Source organism: Cotesia glomerata, linkage group LG6 (assembly GCF_020080835.1).
Source record: "Cotesia glomerata isolate CgM1 linkage group LG6, MPM_Cglom_v2.3, whole genome shotgun sequence".
NCBI lineage: Eukaryota > Metazoa > Arthropoda > Insecta > Hymenoptera > Braconidae > Cotesia > Cotesia glomerata.
In genome coordinates this window covers 13,274,654-13,298,615 of record NC_058163.1, presented here as the reverse complement: position 1 = coordinate 13,298,615, position 23,962 = coordinate 13,274,654, and the positions used below count along the sequence as shown (strand labels likewise).

Sequence of the window (23,962 nt, the reverse complement as noted above, 5' to 3'; positions counted from 1 at the left end):
GTTGGGTTTCCTAATAGGGACCCTTTTAGGTCCCAAGGGGGAAATCCCTATCAGAACCCAATCTAAATTTTGAAAGAAAAAATATTATGATTTTCGAAAAGATTAAAAATAGTTTAGGATTAGATACTCATATTATATTAGACCCCATTAGTAAATTTAATTTGAATTGAAATGAAATCGTTGATCGAAAAAATCCTTGTCGGGTGTTGGGCTCGAACTTGCGTCCTCTGGGTCCTCAGTCCTTGACGTTACCGCTGGTCCAAGCAGGAGTGCTGATGATGAAAGTTCCTATCTCGTATACATGAACTTTACCGGTTGACTGAGACATTATTCATGTTATGCTCAAGCTTTAAGAAATTTTTTTTTTTTTTTTTTTTTTATTTATCCTTTTTACTGACGTGAAAATACAATTTTTGTATAAATTAAATAAATAATTTAAAAATAAAAAAAAAAATTTACCAAAAAATGTAGAAAAATTGAAAAAATAAAGAATAAAATTCCTTATAACTGTCCGATTTAATTTAGAATCCCCCTTATACTAACACAAAAAATTTATTTTCGAAAATTAAAATTTTTTTGAAATGCAAGTTATTTTTTAAAATTTTATTGTATGGATAAAAATTTAATTATGAAAAAGTTTAATTTTTTTTACAACATAAATTCTTTTGCAAATGTGAATCCTCAAAAGTTTGATATTTTTCAAAAATTGAATTTTTACATACTGACAATAAGAATTATCTTCAATTAAAAGTTTTTTTTATACTAAGAAGTAAAAATTTTGAGTATGAATCTTGTTTCAGCAACATCAAAATGTATTTCAGTCTAAGAACTCACACAGAAAGGAAAATTCCTTTACTGGAGAACAAAATTCTTGGTTTAAGAAAATTTTCGGATGCCTGAAGGAAGACCGAAGTTGTGTTGGCTGAAGTAAAAATTTTTCTTGAAATTTTATTTTTGGTGGAAGTAGTTTTTTCTTAGTTCAACTTATCATAAATACTTGATACAATAAATTTTTATATTTGATCAAGATTTTGAGATACTTTAGGGAAGCAGTGCCACCTACTTCAGCTGAGAAAAAAATTTTTTCACCTTGAGAAAATTTTTCTCTTTAATATTTGATACCGATTTTGTATTATTTTAGCGTGTAATTATACATTTTGAATAAAAAAAAATGATTCAATATTATTTGATCTTCCCATTTGACATGTTGATCAATAAAAATATTAATGAAAATTTACTTCTATCGAGATATTTAATTTTTTGGAGCAAGAGAGAAATTTTCTCAAGATAAGAAAATTTACTTCTATCAAGAACTAAATTTTTTCGAGCAAGAGGCTGAATTTTCTCAAAACAATAAGATTTTCTTAACTTAAATAAATTTTCTTGGATCAAGATACTTATTTCTTTAATAAGCAAGAAAATTAATTTTATTGGAATAAGTGAAATTTCTTGTGCCAAAAAAAATTTTTTTTTTCGCTCAAGAAAATAATTAGTAAGAAAAATATTTTCTTGGCTCAAGTGAATCTTTTTTTTTCTGTGGAGTACTTGAATTTAATCTGGAATTGATCCAAAATTAATCTAGAATAACTCCGCTAAAAAAACTTCGGATTCACTCTACACGCGAATTGTTTAATTACTTTACTCCAAAACTCCGAGTAATGGGACTAAATTTTAATTTGGATTAAGATTTACTCCGAATCCATCCCGATTTTTTACAATGTATTTTTAATCTCGTAAAATTAAATTTTTCAAAATATAAGGTTATGTAAAATTTGATGAAGCTAAATTTTGTAGTTTTTATTTAACAATGTTAGATGATTTTTTTTCCTAATTCTTTTTTATAGTTATCGGCTAATTTTTATTTTTATTTCTAATTAATTTACAATAAATATATGCTAATAATATAAGCTCACAGACCTTTGGGTGATTGATTTTTTATATAAATAAACGATTGTCTAAATTTAAAGATTATTTCTTCATGCATCTACTCTCAGGTTGGGTTATCCCAATTGGATCCTACTACGAGCCCAGTTAGGAAAACCCATCGATGCCTTATTTACATTACGTTGGGAAAATCCTCTTCGGTCCTACACCGATCCCACTCGGAAAAACTTAGCAATTTTATTATTATTTTTCGTTTGGTTATCCCTTTTAGATCCCACACAGATCCCACAGGAGAAAATTTAGAAATTGTATTTTTTTTTTACGTTGGGATTTCCCATTTAGGTCCCACGCAGGGCCCTATCGGGAAAAACTGAATAAAAATTTTTATTTTTATGTTGGGATTGCCCGATTGGGGGCTAATTAGGTCCTTATAGGGATTTCTCAATTGGGCGTGCCTCTTCGGGACCCAATCAGCTCCAGATGTATATGCTGGGTAATCCCAAAGTAATTTCTAGTCGGGTAGAGGTGCCTGAGAACCAACTTTTCAATATCGGAAGTTAAAAGAAAAATATTCGATTTTTTTGAATCGCCCTACTCTATATAGCATTGCACCACTTTCAGTAACGACCACAATTAAGTTATAAAAAGTACCTTAGGTTGCCAAAATTAGTAAAAACTGCGCAGCTGTGTACGTTGTACTGTCGGCAGTCATGGATTTATCTATATGTTCGTGTCTATATATAAATACGACTAGTGTCTTACAGCCAATGAACTAGAGTGTCCATTATCATGGATGGAAGATCTGAGGGTTAAACTTATGTCAATATGCAAAAATAACAGACTATACGCAATAGCATCCAAATAAGATTGTTTTTTATGTACATAACTACTAACACTAGTCTGAAATGAACTTTTTTTTTTCTAATTCTGATTTTTCTTTTCTCTATTTAACGGCAACTCTCTATAACATCATAAAATGCACGGTCCCTTCAGTGTCGTTATATAGACTTTCAACTGTATATATAATATATAAAAATATATGAAAAATTGATGTGAGTACTCAAATGAAAGGTCTCGATGAGTGTGATTTCGGGGTGAGCTTATATCTTTAAAAATGTCAATAGTTCACAAGATACAGAGTCTTTTCTTAATTATGTATCTAGAAATAGAGCATTTTCAAATGCAGCCTAAATACTTATCATGATAAATTGACTATCGATGAAAATGATATTACACCTTGAAAAGGCGCAAATTCAAGTCAAGACCTTTGCAATGACACTTAATTTCACTAAAAAAAACCGATTTTATCATATGACTATCCGGAGACAAAATTTTTATTATTCTCTAAATAATATAGATACACTTTTTTCAGTACTCACTTTTATGTCAAACATTGGAATGTTATTATATTTGGACTGTAAAACCGAAAAAGTTTAATTTTTTATACTTCCTGTGTAGTTTTTATATGATTGCAATCATGATGATTTTAACTATCACCGATGATAAAAGTTACCATCCAGATAATAAAACGTATAATCATAATTGTAGGAATTAATATCCAATGATTGTGCTAATTACAATCGCCAGATAGTTGTATTTATCATCATAACTTTGGAAAAGTTAGTAACTATACTGGATAGTAGAAGCTGCAAAGTGGGGATGGTTACCGTTAACATAAAATTCTCTCCGTGTAGAAATGCTCGTCAAAAAATTTTTATCTACGCGTATTTATTGTATATTGTAACTGAGTCGGGAGTATAGAAGCCGTTAAATAATTAAATACCGTCAAATAAAAGCCGTCAAAACTTAAGTTCTATTCAAATATACATTAGATACAAATTTTTCATCTTTCTGTGGTGTAACTTTAGAATTACCTGAGTTGGCATCACCAGTGTTACAGTTTTTGTATCACCTGATTCGATTTTTAGATCACTTTTATTCCCGTGTATGAACAGTGTATTTACCACAGTATTAAAATCTTTCTTTTCTACTTACACTCAAGAAAAAAGTCTTGCATGTACCAGTTTAATTTGAAGACAGAGATTTGTGTAGCGATTATCGTTCATATTCTGTAATCTAACCCTAATATTTAATATAAAATATTTGCTACGATCATGTTTTATTCCATAATACGTTGACATGAAATCGTTTTTCAACACGAATAATAAAAATTATCATTATCTATTCTTTCTGGAATGTACTTTTAATTACTAATTTAGGTTACCTAACTTTTCTAAAAAGCTACAATCAAAAACCATTAAGAAATCACAAGAAATAAGCGCTTTCTGTGCGAAATGCTTAATGGTTAAATGATTCAGAACGATAATGAATAGAATGATACAGCAAAAGTAATTCAGAGTATGCGGAAGAAATTGGATGTAAGAACAAAAAAATATCTTCGAAGAACTTTAAATTCTTTTGAGAAGAGCGTCCCATAAGAGGCGTATCTTAATTTTGATCCGCCCATTATTTTCTTCAGGTAGCACATGATTTTTTGATTGATTTTCCATAAAATCTATCAATGATCTGAAATTATAAAATATGGATGAAAATCAAAACGACCGTCAAATGATGATCTTTTTCGAGAACTAGTTTTTATATTTAAAGTCATTGTATTTATCTATAAAATCATAATTGAGAATGAAATTTTATGGAAAATACAAACGCAACCCTGTACTCAAGTGCATTAAGAAAACATACACGCCGAGAGAGGAATTTTTATCTTAATGCATTGTAACTACTTCTTATTGTACACTTAAAAATGTCTCAGTTATCTGTGTTAAATCGTAACTTGTAGTTATTTGTCACGTACTTTGATTGAAATCACAATATTTTGAAAAATAGTGAAGTATTCGTATGAGCTCATAAAAATTTCAGAAGAATTAAAGAAATAAGGATAAAATGATGCAGATTGAAATTTTCTTACAACATGAAAACAAGGAGGGCTAAAAGAAAGGCCGTCCACAAGAGGCGGAGCAAGAGCTAATCGTTGGAGGAGTCATCTTCGCTGTTGCACTAGTGGAGGGATGGGACTCACTGGAGTTTGTCTCTTCCGTAGTGGCAAGCAGTCGCTAGCTAAAGCTAATAGTTGACAGTTATACTTATTATCAAAATTAAATGAATCATCTTTTGAAACAATTGACAAAGTGCTATTTGATAAGTTTCATTTAGATTGATTTCTATTTTATGTAAAATAAATTAACAAGCTTGATAACTCTCATAATTTCATACACAAATATTTCTTATCTGTTTTACATTGATGAAATCTTCAGTATTTAAATTGAAATTTCACAGGTGAAGATGTTTTCTCTGCCTTTGCTATACATTGTTATAGAGAAATTACCCGGCTTGTTCTGAGCCTCAAAAATTCAAAGGGAGATTTCGACACTTTTTCTGAATACTACTATATTACCTGAAGAGAAGGGATGAGCTAGCTCCAAGATCAAGTCTCGGTGTATTTGAAAGAACCAGTAGTCGTACAAAAGTATCGGACCCCAAAAGTATCTGTTAATACTTGAGTTTTAAAAAGTTGAAAACTGAATCATGACATTATTTATCTCAAAGATTTGTCTATTTTAGTGACTAGGTGCTGGAAAGTATAATTACATACTTAACATTTAAATTATTTTTGTGGTGAATTTATTAAAAAAGCCATTTAATTGAATAATAATTTTAATTGAATTTAAAATGTTTTGTATTAATTTTCTAGTTGTTGTGTCTTAACTTATAAATCGTAGTGGAACTTGACAGAGTGAAATAATTAGTACTTAGTGAAAAACTAATTTGAACAATACTTGGATTATTAAAAAAAAATAAATACAAGTAGCAAACATGAACTTGTGCATAATTGTTGGAGTAGTTTTAGTTATAGTTTCTACTACATATGCTGAAAACAATAGAAATAAAAACCGAGGCAGAGGATCCATGTGGTGGTATGTAAATAACGAATAATAAGTTTTGAGCACATTCTGATTAGATCGTAACAATTCTATAAATTCATTTTTTTCAAGAATCACCTAATATCGATTCTAAATAAGTTAAACGTTTTTTGAAATCTCTCTCATCATCAATTGTAAAAATCAAGCAATCCAATAGTCTGATTTTTCTCTATAAAAGTGTATAAATAACGTACTTAGACATACAAATTAAAATGAGCACGAAACATCGGCTATAATTTATTTGATGATTAACGAACAAGTCTATGAGTAAAACTTCTTTGAATTATGATGTGAATCATTAGAACTCAATTATGTAATAACTTAATTTTTTAATCTGTATTTCATAAATATTTCTTTTTTATCGCTAAGTTTATGATTGAAAATTAAAGTATAAATCGATGTCTATAAATTCCAAATTGTAATAGTAATATTAAGATTTAGTGAATTTTAAATGCATTTATAACTACGAGTACTATAAAACTATGTTAGTATAAAAGTAGAGACAATTTTCAATTATTTTTGAATGAGCAACAAATTTTGATTGCGCATGTATAGGATTTATACAATCAATATTTTACAAGCAAACTCATGTTAATATCAATTGATTATTTCAATGTAATTAATATTTTCTGTAAAATAGAGAATATATATGTACATGTATATGTATATATATATATATACGCTATTTACGTCTCCAGGGGAGATTAAATTCTTCGGAATATCTTCTCACGTGCCACACACCGCTTCTTTGATACCGTAAGCAGAGAATTCCTCTTTTGGTTAAGCTTGAATGAATAATTAATTAATTACAGAATATACTAAGAACAACGACGAATAGCACACTATGTAGACTGAAAAATTCCCACGACTATTTGTTTGCTTATATTATCATTCATTCTTCTGTGATCGAATGTTATACACTGATAAAAATTTTAACTTGACTCAAGAGCAAAAATCTTGAACCAAGAACACCAATTGGAAGAAAATGAATTTCTTGAGCCAAGAGGAAAAATTATTGAGTCAAGATAGATTCTCTTGAATTAAAAAAATATATCTTGACTCAAGAATTTTTCCTCTTGGCTCAAGAAATTCATTTTCTTCCAATTGGTGTTCTTGGTTCAAGATTTGTGCTCTTGAGTCAAGTTAAAATTTTTATCAGTGTAGAGCTATAAATGATATTTGTATTAATCTATAGATATTTCAGTAATAAACTTTCATACTAATATCTATTCATTACTTCAATTAAATTCATATTATCAATTATGTAGAAAATAAAACATGTTCTATATTATCCTTATTTATTTTTAGGGGTATTGCTAAAGCAGGTGAACCAAATAATCTCTTACCAATGTCTCCTTCTTCATTACATATGGATCCGACAGTATATGCCACACTTCGAAGAAAGCAAAGACGTTTAGCTCGAGAAAACCCAGGAGTTCTTATGGCCATAGCTCGAGGTGCAAATCATGCTATATTAGAATGTCAACATCAGTTTAGAAATCGCAGGTGGAACTGTTCAACCAAGAACTTTTTAAGGGGAAAAAATCTTTTTGGAAAAATTGTTGATAAAGGTAAGAATCTATGTAAACTATTCTACACGGGAAAAAGAAACCGTCTTGTGGAGTAAAAAACTTACTATTAAAAACATTGGAATCTTTATGAAAACTCTTTGTAAATAAAGAAAGGGTACGCGTATGCGGGTTTGTTTTTGTGTGTAAACCTATAACAATTCTTGCACGGATTAACCAATCGACTCACAACTTACTACATGCCACAATACTATTTAACTGGATTTTCAAAAAGTTTTAATTAATACTTTCAATTATATTCTGAAAAATTTTAAGAATTAAAATAAAAATAAAATTTTTCATCAATATCTATCAAATGACAATTTCGATTGAAATGAAAGTCAAATGGGTACTCTTCCTTAAAAAGTGCATTTAATGTCATAAAGTGAACTGAAATTAATAAATTCTCTCAAGAAAATCCAATTGAAAATATTGTTCGTAAATACATTGTTTGTTAAAACTTGTTTTTAGAAGTAAATTCGAATTTGTTGATAAATTTATTTTTGATCTATAATCGCTTTTTATTGAAGAGAACTTAGTTGAATGATACTACTTTTATTTAAATCAATTGAGTCGTTTTGGAGTTACTGTTGTCGGAAAAAATTGAAATAAGGTCTTTCTTTTTGTTATATTTTGAGATTCAAAGTTTTAAAACGACACAAAAATAGAGATGAACTCGACAAGTATTTAAAAAGATACCTATCTCTATATCGCTAATCTCTTCAACGACACCTGCATTTCCGAACCCTAAAAACTCAATAATGGTGTAGATATATAGTTATACCATCGAACGCTTTAAGTGAGAATTTAAAGATGATCCAGAAGGGCCAACCGTTTTCGAGGTTCTCTTATTTGGCAAAATAAGTAAGATTACTTCAGTCAAGATTTTTTCAGCTAAATTTTTTCAAATTATTTAAAAAAAAAAACTTTTTAAGCAAATTGTATTAATTCAATCATAAAAAAAATTATCTTAATAGAAAGAAAGTATTAAGAAAATTCGATTATTTTTACTTAAAAAGAAAAATTTTTAATTAAAAAATATCTTTCCGCACAGAAAAAAAATATATAAGGTGAAAGCCCCAATAGATGATCACGTACCAGTATATGATCACTCCATGTATTTGTATATCTATATTCATAAATATAGGTATACAAATACATGGAGTGATCATATACTGGTACATGATCATCTATTGGGGCTTTTACCTTATACATGAAAAATATAAATGAAAAAATATATTTTCACTTGTATTTTTAGCGCTAAACACATACTTATATACATTTTAGAATATGTGATGAAATATATGATCGCATTTATAAGTATATATGTTCATATGTATGCTTACATAAAATTCAGAATATATACGCACTTATATGTGTACGGATGGACATTTATACATGCATATGTTTCAGCGCATATGTTTCAGCGAATAAATATCGACTTTTTTTTTGTAAAGATATGCGGCATATATTTGTGTATATTCAAGATTTTTTTAAGATATTCGAAGAACAATAAAATTTTTTAAAATAATTACTCTGATTCAAGATTTTTTTTCTCTTGATTTAGTCGTTTTGTTTTTGCTCTGTCAAGTAATCATTATTCATAAATCGCAATAATTCGATTTATTAATCTTATGAAATAATTAATGAGTAATTATAATTTTAATAGTAATAATCAATTTGATTGTGACACCTAATCTCTATCATTAATTTTCTTACCATTCAGTTTAACCCATAAATTTAGAAAACTTTTATTAAGATTTCAATTCTTTGTCATTTTCAAAAATTTTAAGTGGCAATCAATTATGTGTTATGTGAATAAATTGTAATGAAACTATCCTCTAGATAGCAACACGCGTATGGATATAGTAGCAATATCGTATCGTTCTTCGCATAAAATTTTTTTTTCAGTGTATGTTCTTCGATTGAAACTGGCCAACTTTTACTGTTTTTATCGCAAAAAAATTAATTTTTTATTAGCCAAACTTTTTTTCGACGATGAATAGTTAATAGGTTGGAATGAATATCCGAGTTTTAATTTGATGATTTAATAAAAAAAAAAAAAAAAAAAAAAAAAAAAAAACTATCATCTGTCGTATATTGGGTCAAAATTATTGACCCTCAAATTATAGCGAGAAGAAAATTGATAATTTGAGTATAAAATCACAAAAAAAAAAAAATCAATATTATTTTTATCGAAAAAAAAATATGGGAAGTGTTTGATTAAAATGGGAATTGTTTGTATGATGTGCATAAAATTTTCCTATCATATTGTAGGAACAATCACTATAGATTATAGTAATAATGCTCAAAATATCTGGAAAAATTTCTGATAATTGTAAGATTACACCCTCTTTGTACCTTCATTTAGTTTTCATTATACAGTGTAAACTCTATATAACGTCACTTGATTTAACGACAAACTCCCTAAAGCGTCGAAATCACTTGGCTTTGGTTGGTTTAGCTTGTTTTCCATACAATGATACACTCTATATAGCATTGCATCCACTCTCAGTAACGACCACAATTAAGTTATAAAAAGTACCTTAAGTTGCCAAAATTGAACCTCATATTGAACCTCGAACCAATCTAGAATTGAACCTTATATACTATTGGATTGATTTCTTGATATTATTACCATAATAATATGAAAAATATTTTTAAACCAATATGCATATACTGATAGAAGGATTTATTTGTATTAAATAATATTTGTTAATAGTTAACAAATGATTTATTAGAGACCACTTTTTAGCATTAAACAAATATTTCTTAGTATTTAAAATGATTTATTTAATAAATCTGATGTTCATTTATTAAATATTAATAAATCTTTTTAAATACTAAGAAATATTTTTTAAGAATTAACAAATGGCTTCTAATAAATGATTTGTTAAATATTAACAAATATTTTTAACTATAAACGAATCCTTCTATCAGTGTACCATTCTTATAATATTACACAATAAAAAACTTTGCGTTAATGCGTCAAAAAAAACTTTTTATTAAATATTTAACTATTTATAACTAAATATTTAAATATTTTTACTGTGTATAAGAGGCATTCCTATAATAATATGGAAATAATTTCTACAATATTATAGGAACTATTCTCACAACGTTATGGAAATATTTTCTATACCATTATAAAAATCCGAATATTTAATTACCCATAGATGAATTGACATTAATTATAGTAAAACCAAAACAAAGCAGATATTTTCGAAGAATCAGATCTTTTTAAATCAAGCGGAAAAATTCTTGAACCGAGAAATTTTTTTTGGTTTCCGAAAACTTTCCTTCGTTTAAGAATGTTTTTGCTTAATATAAAGAGATCTAATTTCTCGAAATGATGCTCTTGACTTAAGATTTTCTCTTTTGAATCAAGCAAATTATTTTTTTCAGTATTTAAAAGCGATAAAATATCTTCTTAAATATGCAGCTCTATCGACAATATCGTTTTTCAAGAAAGAAAAAAAATTGTATCGACTTGATTAATATCTTCCATCGGACTTAAGTATTATCTTGAATTTGATTAATTATTAAAAATGAATAGGCAATCGTAGAACAATTGCAAATTTAATACGCAGTGAGGAAAAGTTTTTCATTAATGTACCAATTTTCTGAACGTTAGAAAGTATTTACATAACTAAAAATTATTCCGCTGGAAGTTAAATTTTTTTGAGCAAAGTCATTTTCTTGAGAAAAATTTTCTTTTTTCCCAAACAACTGAGATCATTCTTAAAATTTTCTTGATTGAAATTAAATCTGCTTGTACCAAATATGATGGTGTTGAAAGATTTTCAACAACATTACGGGAAAAATTAGTACAATGAATTGAAAAATTTCTCATAAATTTCTGACTGTATAGAATCTAAATAAAAAAAATTAGGAAAACGGTTCACCCTAAAGGCCATCCCTACAACTTCCCGCTAATTCCATACTTGGAAAATACAATTTATATGTTATTTTGAGCTCTTCGAGCTCAAAGAGATAGCTTTTCTATGCTTTTGAGCTCTTCCAGCTCAAAAGTCTGATAGAAGTTTGATAAAATACTATATAGCAATGGTTAGCTAACACTTTCCTGCTACAGCCAAAATGACCAAATTATCTGATAGTAACGGCCTAATGTAAGCGTCGTTACACAAACTAACCTGATGTTTATAAACTAATTGTCTCTTCTTTTAAAGCATTTATATTAATTTGTACATTTAAGAGCTCAATGTTGTTGTTTTTTTGTTCTTAAACTTCTAAAATCATCAAAATGCTTCTTTCAGTCATATCGACCATAGATAAGTAAAGTTCTTAGCTAAGTATGAAATTAGTGCGATATACTAAGCATCTTAATCAATAAACAAATCAATCTAATTTATCATTGCATAGAATTATATATGAAACTTATAAAATTTATGATCATGAATATTATACAACTTACCGACGAAACATCCAAAACATTAAATTAAAATGAAAGTTATATTAAGTATGTGTATTCTACACGATTTGTAAAACAGTAAAACAAATGTCTATAATAAGTGTACGAGATAAAAAAATTTATTTGAACCAAGGAATTACAACGGAAGGTTGAAATCATCGGAGATAAAGGAAAAATTGTCTTGAATGAAGAATAAAGGTTCTCTAGTACTTGAGTGCTTCATGAAAATAATGTTTTCACAGATTTTGGCTAAGGAATCATCCTTACAATCAGTTGTTTTGAGAGTTTACCGAATATAATATGCATAACGAGTCAAAAAATCATAAACATATGCCATGAATTGCACGGAAAATAACTTTTAATAAAGTAATTAATATGTGCTTCGCACGATTGCTTACGACACAACTCAATTAATCTTAATCTTCCAATTTACTGTATTTTTTTTAACTTTAGTCATCTCTAAAAATTAAAAAAAAACTCTAAAAATACTCAACACTCTGATTTATTAATACATAACTAGAGGTTGGGGTACCCAATATTAAATAAATAACTACGAAAGTTTTTTTTTTTTTTTAACTTTCCGCTAAGAAAATCGAAGATTTTTAAAATTCGGGAAGTTATTGGTTTCACCCCGCTTTGCGAAAATTGAGTTTTCATCAAATCTCGACGTTTTAAGGTCACAGGAAGCTTTCCTGACTATTCCCTCGATGGTATCCGTGCGGCTGTGTGTGTGTGTGTGTGTGTGTGTGTGTGTGTGTGTGTGTGTGTGTGTGTGTGTGTGTGTGTGTGTGTGTGTGTGTGTGTGTGTGTGTGTAAACTTCTTATAATTTTTGAACGGCTTGACCGATCAGATCGAAATAGGCGATCTAAAGAGTATCATTGCCATTAAATTTCGTGAAAATTTGAATCAATTCGGTTTGCTAGATTTTGAGAAATCTCAAAAATAAAATTTTCAAAAAATCGTTTTTTTGGAATAACTTCTAAACGGTTACACCGATTAATTCCAAAAACTAATCCGCTTTTACGTTTGAAAAACAACGTCGATTGCCACCAGTCCCATCAAAATCGGTTGATTCGTTCGAGAGTTATCGAAAACGAAAAATTTCAAAAAAAGTGTTTTTTTAGAATTACTTCGAAATTCCTCGTTCAATCGAGTTAAACTTAAATATCCGTTATGAGGTTTCAAAAACTGCGTCGAATGTCACCAACCGCGTAGAAATCGGTTCATTCATTCGAAAGTTATTGCGATTTGAAAATTCAAAAAATAGTGTTTTATCAAACTTCTATCAGACTTTTGAGCTCGAAGAGCTCAAAAGCATAAAAACTAGAGTGGTCCAAAAAAAAAAAAGTTTTTTGCCTATCATCTTAAAAGCTTTCCTAAGGTATAAAAAAATTCCCTTCAAAGCGCAGATTGATATCTCAACCCCCTACAAAGCTCAATGAATTTCTATTTTCCTATTTAAATAACACGTAAAAAAATTTATTTTAGGTTTTTATCCGGTAAAACTATGAAAAAAAATTTTTTTCCGAATTTTTTATCAATTATTCTTGTATGAAATTTAATTCTCTACAAAAAAGTACCGAGGTAGTTTCTTCGTAATATTAACGAATAAAAATTTATTGAGCTTTAAATACTCGCACAAAAGAAAAATTGAACGAGATAGTTTCAAAGCAACTTTTCGAAAACTTTTTTGGTAAGGTAAAAGCCCCAATAGCCCCAAACTGAATTTAATTTTTTTATTTAAGAACATGTAGTACAGGTAGGACCGGTGAATATTTAAATTTTGAAGATGATGCTGGGACGCTTTTTGACCGAACGGAAAATCATAAAACTTTGCAGGAGTACGTAAATAAAAGTCCTTCGTAAATTGATTCTTTTATTCTTAAATTTAATTATTGAAAAAAAAAAAAAAAAATGATAAATATAAAGGTAGAGTTCGTGCGTAAAACTGCCTTATCTCAGGAGTCATCACACATGTTTAATAAATAAGCTAGACTATGAAGAAATTGCTAATAAACATACAACCAATATAATCTTTGAGACTGATTTAATTTTTTGGTTACTTCTTATTTTAGTTTATATTACTTATAAGACAATTATTAAAATGCAGCTAGATTAGGGTAAAAAACTAATTATCAACAAAAAATTTAATTTACTATATATCTTCATGTAGGCCACAAGAGAGTGCTAAAAGTAAATTATCTAGTTTAATTTTTTTAAGCAGTGGTTAGAGTATTTGCAAAGTCTGGTAATCTCCTTCAGTGCATTTTACATGTGGTTCAAATAAACAAACCGATATATTCAATTGTCATTTGTTGTCACTGGTCCAGACTGAATTACCGATATCAGGCTGTATACCATGTTTTTAAGAAAAAAATATAAATTACATAATCAAATACTTTGAAACAGAAAATGTGATACAACATGGATTTTAAAATCATATCTGATTGAAATTTCTTTTATTGCGAGTATTTAAAGCTTAATAACTTTTTACTTGTTAGGATTACGAAAAAACTACCTTCGTTATTTTTTGTATAGAATTAAATTTCCTACAAGAATAATTGAAGAAAAATACAAAAAAAAAATTTTTTCGTAGTTTTACCGGATGAAAACGTAAATAAAATTTTTTTACGTGTTATTTAAATGGGAAAATAAAAATTCATTGAGCTTCATGAAGAATTGAGATATCAAGCTGCGCTTTGAAAAGAATTTTTTTTATACCTTAGAGAAGTTTTTGAGACAGCAGCACTTGAAAAAAAAAATAAAAATGTTTTTTTTGGACCACTCTAATAAAGTCGCTATCTCTTTGAACTCGGAGAACTCAAAATAACACAGAAATTGTACTTTTGAGCTCGAAGAGCTCAAGAACAAAATAAGTGAAATGTTGAGCGTTTAGGTATGGAGTTAGCGGGAAGTTGCAGGGATGGCCTTTAGGGTCAACCGTTTTTCTAATTTTTTTTTTTTTTAGAGACGGTAAAATGATTGTTCATATAGTAAGCAAAGATATGATTGCGATTTACCGAACTTTACTAGTTTAAATCAAAACTCAAACCTTTAGCATTTACTTGCGTCGTTACTCGTTGTCTAGTCACTTTTTAAAAAATTTTTTTTTCTTTAAACGGCCAAAAGTATAAATCTTGATGCTTCAAAGTTTCTTTTTGTTGTTCTGTTGCTTTAAGGGGTTATACGCAGTTGCAAAGCTAAAAAAACAACATTTTTTTATGAATTTTTTCTAGACACAGTTTTTAATTATCAATTACAAGTGATGGTTATTTAAATAGAGCCTACTTTCAAGAATACAATAGCGCGTCAATCATGTAAAAATATAAATGTGCACCGCTCCTGTAGAAGATGTTCTGAACGACCTCTAAAAAAAAGGCGCTTGGCGGTGATCTCCATTTCGGTGGTTTGGATTATCTTAAATCAAAAAATATGGTGAATTCTTTTACAGGATAGATTAATGCAGGTATTGGACGAAGGAATAAGATTCAAAAAAATTATTACTATTTTTTTTTTAACAATTTGGAAAATTGTTTTTCAACAAAAACGAAAAATTTTTTACAAATAGACGCCATTTTGTCAAAAATCAAAATTTTTCTTATTCCTTCATCCAATACCTGCATTAATCTATCCTGTAAAAGAATTCACCATATTTTTTGATTTCAGATAATCTAAACCACCGAAATGGAGATCACCGCCAAGCGCCTTTTTTTTAGAGGTCATTCAGAACATCTTCTACAGGAGCGGTGCACATTTATATTTTTACATGATTGACGCGCTATTGTATTCTTGAAAGTAGGCTCTATTCAAATAACCATCACTTGTAATTGATAATTAAAAACTGTGTCTAGAAAAAATTCATAAAAAAATGTTGTTTTTTTAGCTTTGCAATTGCGTATAACCCCTTAATACAATAGGATTGAATCAACATACAAGCGTTTTGAATATTAGACCTAAATTTTGAACACCAAGTTCTTTTGATGTTAGGACTGATAATTTTTTACATTTAAGTATTTTGTTTGAAAAAAAAATAATTTTTAGTAACCTCGGGTGTTATTTCAATTTTCCCTAATTTTTAATAAATCAAAGAACAACATTCATGAATAATTTACAGATATTCATCGAACCATAAAGAGATGTACAATCAAATAAATCGTCGTAATTCAACTATCTTATAATAAGAATTTATTCCTGATTCAATTTCTTCTGTATATTAAATTACTTCATTATTTACATATCAAATAATTTACAAGCTGTCATTCGAAGAATCTATGTATACGACTATTTTGAAGCTTAAGTTTTATCTTGGTGTCTTTGTTTGTTGTATTCATGTAAATTGTAATTTTTGATAAAACAAAGTTATTATATTGATCCTTTTTACATACGAGCATCAAAAAATAAAAGTTTGGAAAATCCAAATGAGCATGCCTTAAGCACTCATGTCATACATAAATTATTTAAATCATAACAAAAATTATTCGTTTTTAATTTGAATTTTCCCGCGAGTAGTATTATCCCATCATATATGTATAGTTTCTGCTTGTTTATAGTTATTTCAATTCTGTTTATGAAAAATAATATATATGGCTGCCGAAATCGCAGAAAAAGTCACCGAACTGACAATCGAAAAAAATTAACTGTATCGAAACGGAATTATTTTGACACGCAATTTTCACAAGGGTTTTGACAAACTTCCTCAGGAATAAAACAAAAAAAAAAAGTTAAATCGTGAAAGTGATTTTTGACAAAGTTGTGCACTGATAAAAAAATAATCTTGATTCAAGAAACTTTTTTTCTTCAAAACTTGAACTCTTGAAACTAGATATAGATATATTTCTTTCAAGAATTTTTGTCTCTTGGTTCAAGATAGGCGATAACATTGATTCAAGATGTTACCAACTTGTGTTAAGAATGGCTTTTTTTTTTAGTCATTCATTAATTTACTTATTTCCAAGAAATAATTTTTATTTGGTATAACAATTAAAGACTATTTAGTTTTTGAAATATACTTTGATGAATTATTTTAAGTTTTTTAAACGACAATGTTATTTTGATTGAAAAACTTAAATATATCGATTGAACATAATATAGCTCTTAAGTCAAGAAAATCTAAATCAAGACAAGAAATTCTTAAAGCAAAATAATCATTTGTCTTCCAAAATAAATTCTTAGATCAAGAAAATATCTCTTGAGTCAACATAAATTTTCTATTAGTGTGGTGTTATCAAGCCCAGTGCTCCCGTAAATACCACGCTCTTATCCATTTAATTCATCAGAAAAACGAGTTTTTTCTGAGAAATCTTATTCAATCGATAAGAAAATTTTTTTAACGTGTTCTGTAGTTACTGTTATTTATTTCAATATGCTTTTTATCCATCATTTTTTTCGTTTAAATTATGAAAATCACGTTTTAATCGAAATTACGATTTTTAGGCGAGAGTAGAGCATACCTGCGCGCTTCGCGCTTAACGCATACAATAATAGTGTTAGGTAAGAATAAGTGATAATTATTTTTATTTGCTTATACAATAAAAAAGTTAAAGTATTATATGAAAAAATTTTCGATTGACAACTTCTGAAGAAAACAATATTGGAACGAATAATTTTTTTACGAATAATAAGTAGTTACGGCTACGATGAGATGTACAAAAACCGAGCAAGTTTTTCCCTTGTTCTCACGTGATGCACAATTTCAGAGATAAGCCGAACGCACTTTATGTCCACTGTGAAAAAACTTATGCTATTGTCCACTAGTGAAGCAGTAAGACCGGTATTTTTTTTTTTTTGATCTTCGAATACGAATCAAGGGATGAGAGTTAAAATAAAATTTTAGCGAAAACGACAAGAGAGAAATGATTCTCAATAGCGACTATTCAAATTATAAAACATGAATTCTATTTGTATCTGAAATGAAAACAATTATAATATTTATTTTATTTTATAATATAAATAACAATATTTTTTAGACTTTAATAAGCATTACTAAACTTGTAATTTTTTTTTTCGAAGCTTACTATACACGAAGATCTAATAAACATAACAAGTATTGATAGGCATAAAACTGAGACGTTTACATATTCTTTATTTCCTACTATCGAATACGATCGTATTTAGTCGAGAATAATTTTACCACAGGATATAATGGAAATAATTTGTCATCACGTAATATAACTATTTTTAAACTGTATTCTATCATTCGCACTTAAAGTTAATGTTTACATTTAACTATACTCAATGATAGAAGAGTACAAGAGTAGATTACTGATTTAGATGATATATTATAGCTAGATATAACCAAATTCAGAAATTGTAAAATTTATTTATGATTTTTTAGTCATTTTCTAATTACATCTTTATTGCCATATCATAGAAGGTTCGAAGAGTATCTTTTTCGCTAACCTTATATCATTAAATAAGTAAGAACTTTTTATTTAAAACTAAAATACAGCTTATGAGTGAATTCCTAATTTTACTAAATTTTGGATATTTTTGAAATGCTCTGAAATTTGCTAGTTTCTAGATAGAGGACGTGCCGATAGCTCATAATTTTGATTGAAATATATTTTCGATTGATAACTTTTTATATCAATTCAAAATGTTTAAGAATATGGTATTTATATCTCTCTAAGCAACCATTGAATGATCTTAGATTAAGTGATTATTGTTTTGAGTTTGAAAATAGCAGAAAGTTTTAGGGGTGGCCTGCAAATTGAGCCGTTTTACGGATTTTTATGAAATATTTCTAACCTAAGTACGTACTTGTACGTATGATAGTCGATTTATGATTAACCATTCGTAAAAAAAAAAAAAAAAGAAAGATATTTCTTATCCGAGTCAATTCGTATAAGCTCACAAATCTTATTTATATTTTATTTTGTTGAAGTTTTGGTATTATAAGGTACGTATATCATAAAGTAAGTGTATCCTCACTTAGAAATTCTGGCACGTGCTTGACTAAATGTACTACCGTATTATGTACTGCCACCAGATGTCTGTTTTGCAACTCGATAATACCTCTTTATACGACACCCTTACACACTGATATTCGATCATCCTCCTTTAAATTCCCCTGCAGATATACTAAATCTCTCTACTCACTTTTGTAAGCGGAGTACATTTATGAGCTGTTTCGTTTTCTGCTTTTAGGTGATAATAGTAACTTTTCTTACCAAATTATTAATTTTAATTTCTAAATTCAAAGATTAATGAATGTAGTTTTAACTTAATTCGGAAATTCACAAAATATAATTAAAATGAAGTAATGAAGAGCATCTAAAGTTTCTTTCCGCTTATATATAAATATTACATATATCATTTTGATTGTTAAATATTGATAAATACAACAAATTTTCGTAAGTCATTAAACTGAGAAACATTAGCCTGTTGCAACGAATATTAATTCAAAAAAATTTATAATAATTATCGACGATTAGAATTTGAAATTAAGTTAAGTATACTTCTCAACATTTGTTTTTCACATATTAAAAATAAATATGGGATAATATGTATTAGACGCTGACAAACTAAAAAAAAAAAAATTTTTTTTAATTCTTACTACAAATTTTTAGAAAGTTTTTCATTTTTAATAATCTTTTGACGACTGTAAACAATGTTTAAGTGAAGAAATTTCGAATCTGTTGAAATCATAAACACATGTATCAAGACTTTTTTAAAATTAAAAGTTCTGATATTTTTTTTTCGTAAGCTCAAATAAATTTCAGATAGAGCGAAAGAAACAACCTTGGGCAAAACGGGCTATATCCGGAATATATACTAGAATATATACTTTTTCCGTGGGGGAAAGCATAAAAAATAGAAGAAGACTATATAATCATCAAAATTTTGTTTTTATTTAGGAAGTCTTTGAACATTGGTAAATTTTTTAGGTTGATTTATTCTTTAGAAACTTTTCGATTCACCCTTCATTCTTAAATATTGTTCTTCGTTTACTACAGGAGTCTTTATCATACATTACCGAAATGGTCCCTATAATTACGGGACTGATTTCCATAATGCATAGACATAATAGCCTTCACTGACGTATATAGAAACCATTCCTGTACACACATGAAACCTTATTTCAATCATTTTTGCTCTATTCAAATCGATTGAATAGTAAAATTATGTACTAAGATTTTTGAAGTTTAAGTGAAAAAATTTTTTCATATAATTAACTAATCAATCATCAATTTCATGATATTGTAAATTTTTCTATGCAAATTTAAATTTATTGGTATGAATCATAAATACAGCAATCATACTGATAAAAAAAAATTATTACTCAATTTCGACAAAAAAAAAAAAAAAAAAAAAAAAAAAAAAATAACAACAAAATATTTTGATAATATTGAACTAATGAATGAGAAAGTTTCATGAATTAAAAAAAATTTTATGTTTGAATTTAGATATTCTGAAAACGATTAACCTAAGATATGCATTGTATTATTGTTTTATTAACATGCATTGTTAAATTAATGATTTAAATTTGTGAGAGTTTGTATTTAATATTATTGCATAGTCTCGTGAATGTGATCAAAGCCTGTAATCATTTTACCGCATTAAGTCACCTACCGCAACGTTTGCTAGAACCACTCATCTTTCCACCTCAGACTACTTTATTCCATAACCCTTCCCACACCTCAAAAATACAGTAAAACAATCTTACTCTTTAAAAATTCTCTAATTATAAATCTTGGTCGAACAACGTTATAATACACATTTTTCCTGATGCATCAAAATTAAGCAACTAATTTTTAATGGGTAAATTATATCAAGTTCAAAAGATTGCATTGAGACTGTTGAGATAATTCTTATAAGAATTTCTCGAAAATTTAAAGGAGAGTGATTTGAATCTGTTTCATTCAAAATTTGGACTTTAGAAAAATTTGACGTTACATTTTGAAATTCAATGATTATACAAAGTAAAAAAAAAATACTGTTTATAAATTTGACTATGGAATTATGTTTATAGAACAATAACGGTATTCCTTGAATTACTGTAAAACATTTGCAATTTAAAAATTCAAAACGGTGCAACTGATAAACTTAAAGGTTGTTAGAACGCTTGAGCACACGTATTCTAAGCGAAAAATCGAAAAATTTTTTAACCAAGCAGCCATTTCTCATCACTTTCCGCTTGTGTCGAATTCTAAATTATATATAATTTTTAGTAAATTATTGCGCTCTTCAAGCTCGAAAATGTGGATTTTAATGCGTTTAATTCAATCAACACCGATTCGTTTTGTGATCTTCGACGCATTTTTTCAAAGACGAAACAGAATACAGTAAGTTTAAAGTAAATGTATTTTGATTTGATATACAGTATTCAATAGCTATCTATCAAAAAAGTGATGATTCGATTATGCGATTCGGTCTACATGTTTTGAAAATATTCACGGAAAAAAAGACTCTGTCAAAATTACAGAAAAAACTGTCAAATTTACAGATTTACCGCTGTCAACCCAAAAATGTCAATTTTACAAAGTTAAAAATGTTATTTTCACATTGTGAAAACTGTCAATCTAAAACTGTTAATTTTACAGTTTTTCAATGTAATAATGTCATTAAAAAAATGTGAAATTCACTTTTAAAAAAAAAAAAGTTAAATTTATGTTAAAACAAAAATTGAACTTGTTATTTATGAGTAAGAATTTCACATTTCGTGAAATGTAAACAATAAACAAAAAAATATTTTAAAAATTAAAGTTTTAACTGAAAAAATTAGGTAAAAAAATTAGGTCACATAAAATAATTGTTCAAATCTGCAAACCATAGAAAGTAAAAAGCATTAAGATACATATAACTATAATAATGAATATTAGATTTATCTATACTGTTAAGAGAATAAGCAAAATTCTGTGGCCAGTGTATTTATATGATAAAATGGGTTTTTATGATTAAATTTGGTATTGTTGGAAAAGTCTTGACCTGGAGTTGGGCCTTTTCATGATTTAATATCATTCTCACCTATAGTCAATTTATGATGATAAGTACTTACACAGAAAAAAAATTAACTTGATTCAAGAGAAAAATTCTTGAACCAAGAATATAATTTTAAAGAGGGTAATTGTCTTGAATCAAGACGAAAAATTCTTGAATTAAGTAAAGTTTCCTTAAATCAAGAAAAATTTTCTTAAATCAAGAATTTTTCTACTCAAGCCAAGAATATTGAGCTCTTCAAAAATATATACTTGATTCAAGAACATTTTTTTTTCTGTGTAGGCTGCATTCAAAAATGCTCTATCCCTAGATACATAATTAAGAAATTACCTTGTATCTTATGAACTATTGACAGTTTTAAAGATATAAACTTAAACCGATGTTACACTCATCAAGACGTTTCATTTGAGTACCCACATCAATTTTTCATATATTTTGTATATTTATATATATGTATATATGAAAAATATATCAAAAATGCATGTGGGTACTCAAGTGGAAGCTCTTAATGAGCGTAACATCGGGGACGAGCTACACACTGACAAAAAGTACTACTCTTGAGAAAATTTTTCTTGTCACAGGAATATATATTCTTGATAATTTTCAAGAATATATTTTCTTGTCTCAAGTATTGATCGAATTTAAATCGAAGTATTTATTGTTTAATTCAAGTGAACCTATTTGTTTGTAAATCTATCGAAATTAATGCAAAAATTTTATTATGATAAATATTGATATTTTTTTGTCAAAAAACTAAAATTCATCTCAAGGTAGTACCTCCACGAAAAGCATATTTCAAGAAACTTATGGAATTTTTTTTATCGAAAGATAAATATATTAATAATTCACCACCAAAATTTCAGATCAATTCACTGCACCGTTTTTGAATAATTAATTTTCAAAATTGCATCTTTGACACGTAGGGGTATAGAGAGATGGTAAAGTTAGTATGAAATCTATTTGCATCACTTGAGTGGTACGGAAGATTTCATACTAACTTTACCATCTCTCTATATACCTCTACGTATGAAAGATGCAATTTTGTAAATTAATTACTCAAAAACGGTACGGTGAATTGATCTGAAATTTTGGTGGTGAATTATTAATATATTTATCTTTCGATAAAAAAAATTCCATAAATTTCTTGATATATGCTTTTCGTGGAGGTACTACCTTAAACGATTTTTGAGCCAAGAAATTTTTTTCTGGACAAAAATTTTTTTTTTCTCAGTGCATCTTTAAAAATATCAATAATTAAGAAATAACTTTGAATCTTGTGAACTATTGACATTTTTTAAAGATGTAAGCATTTTTCAAATTTTTGTTTTAATCTAATTTTTTTTTTTTTAACTGAGGTCTTTTTGCTTCATTTTTGTTTTTTTCTTTGTTCTCAGCGATACTCAAGACTTCGGGCGATACTTAAGAATCGTGGTTTTCCCTCGACGATGTTTTCTGGGAGGAGAATATCTAGATTTTGATGACATTGGCTTAAAAAAAAATAAAATTTGTTTTCATATGATTTTTTGGGGAGAAGACCGTCGTACCCCACAAAAAAAAATTTTTGTTTGATTTTTTGCAAAATTTCGACTGATTTATTCGAAACAGACGGAAAATAAACGAATTTGATAGTTAAAAGCCGCAAAAACCGTCTTGAACCTTCAAAAACCGTTAAGGGGACCGTCGTGCCCCAGGCTCCCCTAATTAACTTTTTACATATTATTACTGTAAATTTGACAGTTTTTATCTGTAAATCTGACATCTTATGGTTATGTTATTTTCACATATTATTTATGTAAATTTGACAGTTTTTCTTTGCAAATCTAACAAAATCTGGCCATGTCAATTTAACATTCCCATATCTGTCATTTCCACAGATTATTTTATTCCGTGTTAATTTAAAAAACTTATAATATACATCAATACCTTTGTTAACATTTGCAATGTTTTAGACAGTGTACCATAATATCATAAATTCTTTTATGACAATTTACCTGATAGTCTTGAAGCTCAAAAAGATAACTCTTATATATTTCAAGCTAATTATTTTAGACCGGCAAATGATCCAACTCGAATGGTCAAAGTTAATCTAAAAAAACATTTTTTCTAGGATTGTTCATCAACAGTATCTCCTGAATAAATCAAATGGTTCTGATGCAGTTTTTAAATTAAGCAATCAACGTTGTTATTTAAAGTGAAGATC

General features: G+C 27.9%; 1 protein-coding gene across 1 annotated transcript in view; it reads left to right on the top strand.

Moving 5' to 3' along the window:
- Positions 1 to 4,940: 4,940 nt before the first annotated feature.
- The window catches only part of LOC123266457 (protein Wnt-1), a 110,677-nt gene continuing 91,655 nt past the window's right edge, over positions 4,941 to 23,962 (top strand). The window contains exons 1-2 of the mRNA XM_044730691.1: positions 4,941 to 5,816; positions 7,131 to 7,393. Coding sequence (XP_044586626.1) covers positions 5,716 to 5,816; positions 7,131 to 7,393 — 364 coding nt within the window. The 5' untranslated portion in view covers positions 4,941 to 5,715. The remainder of the gene's footprint in view (positions 5,817 to 7,130; positions 7,394 to 23,962) is intronic.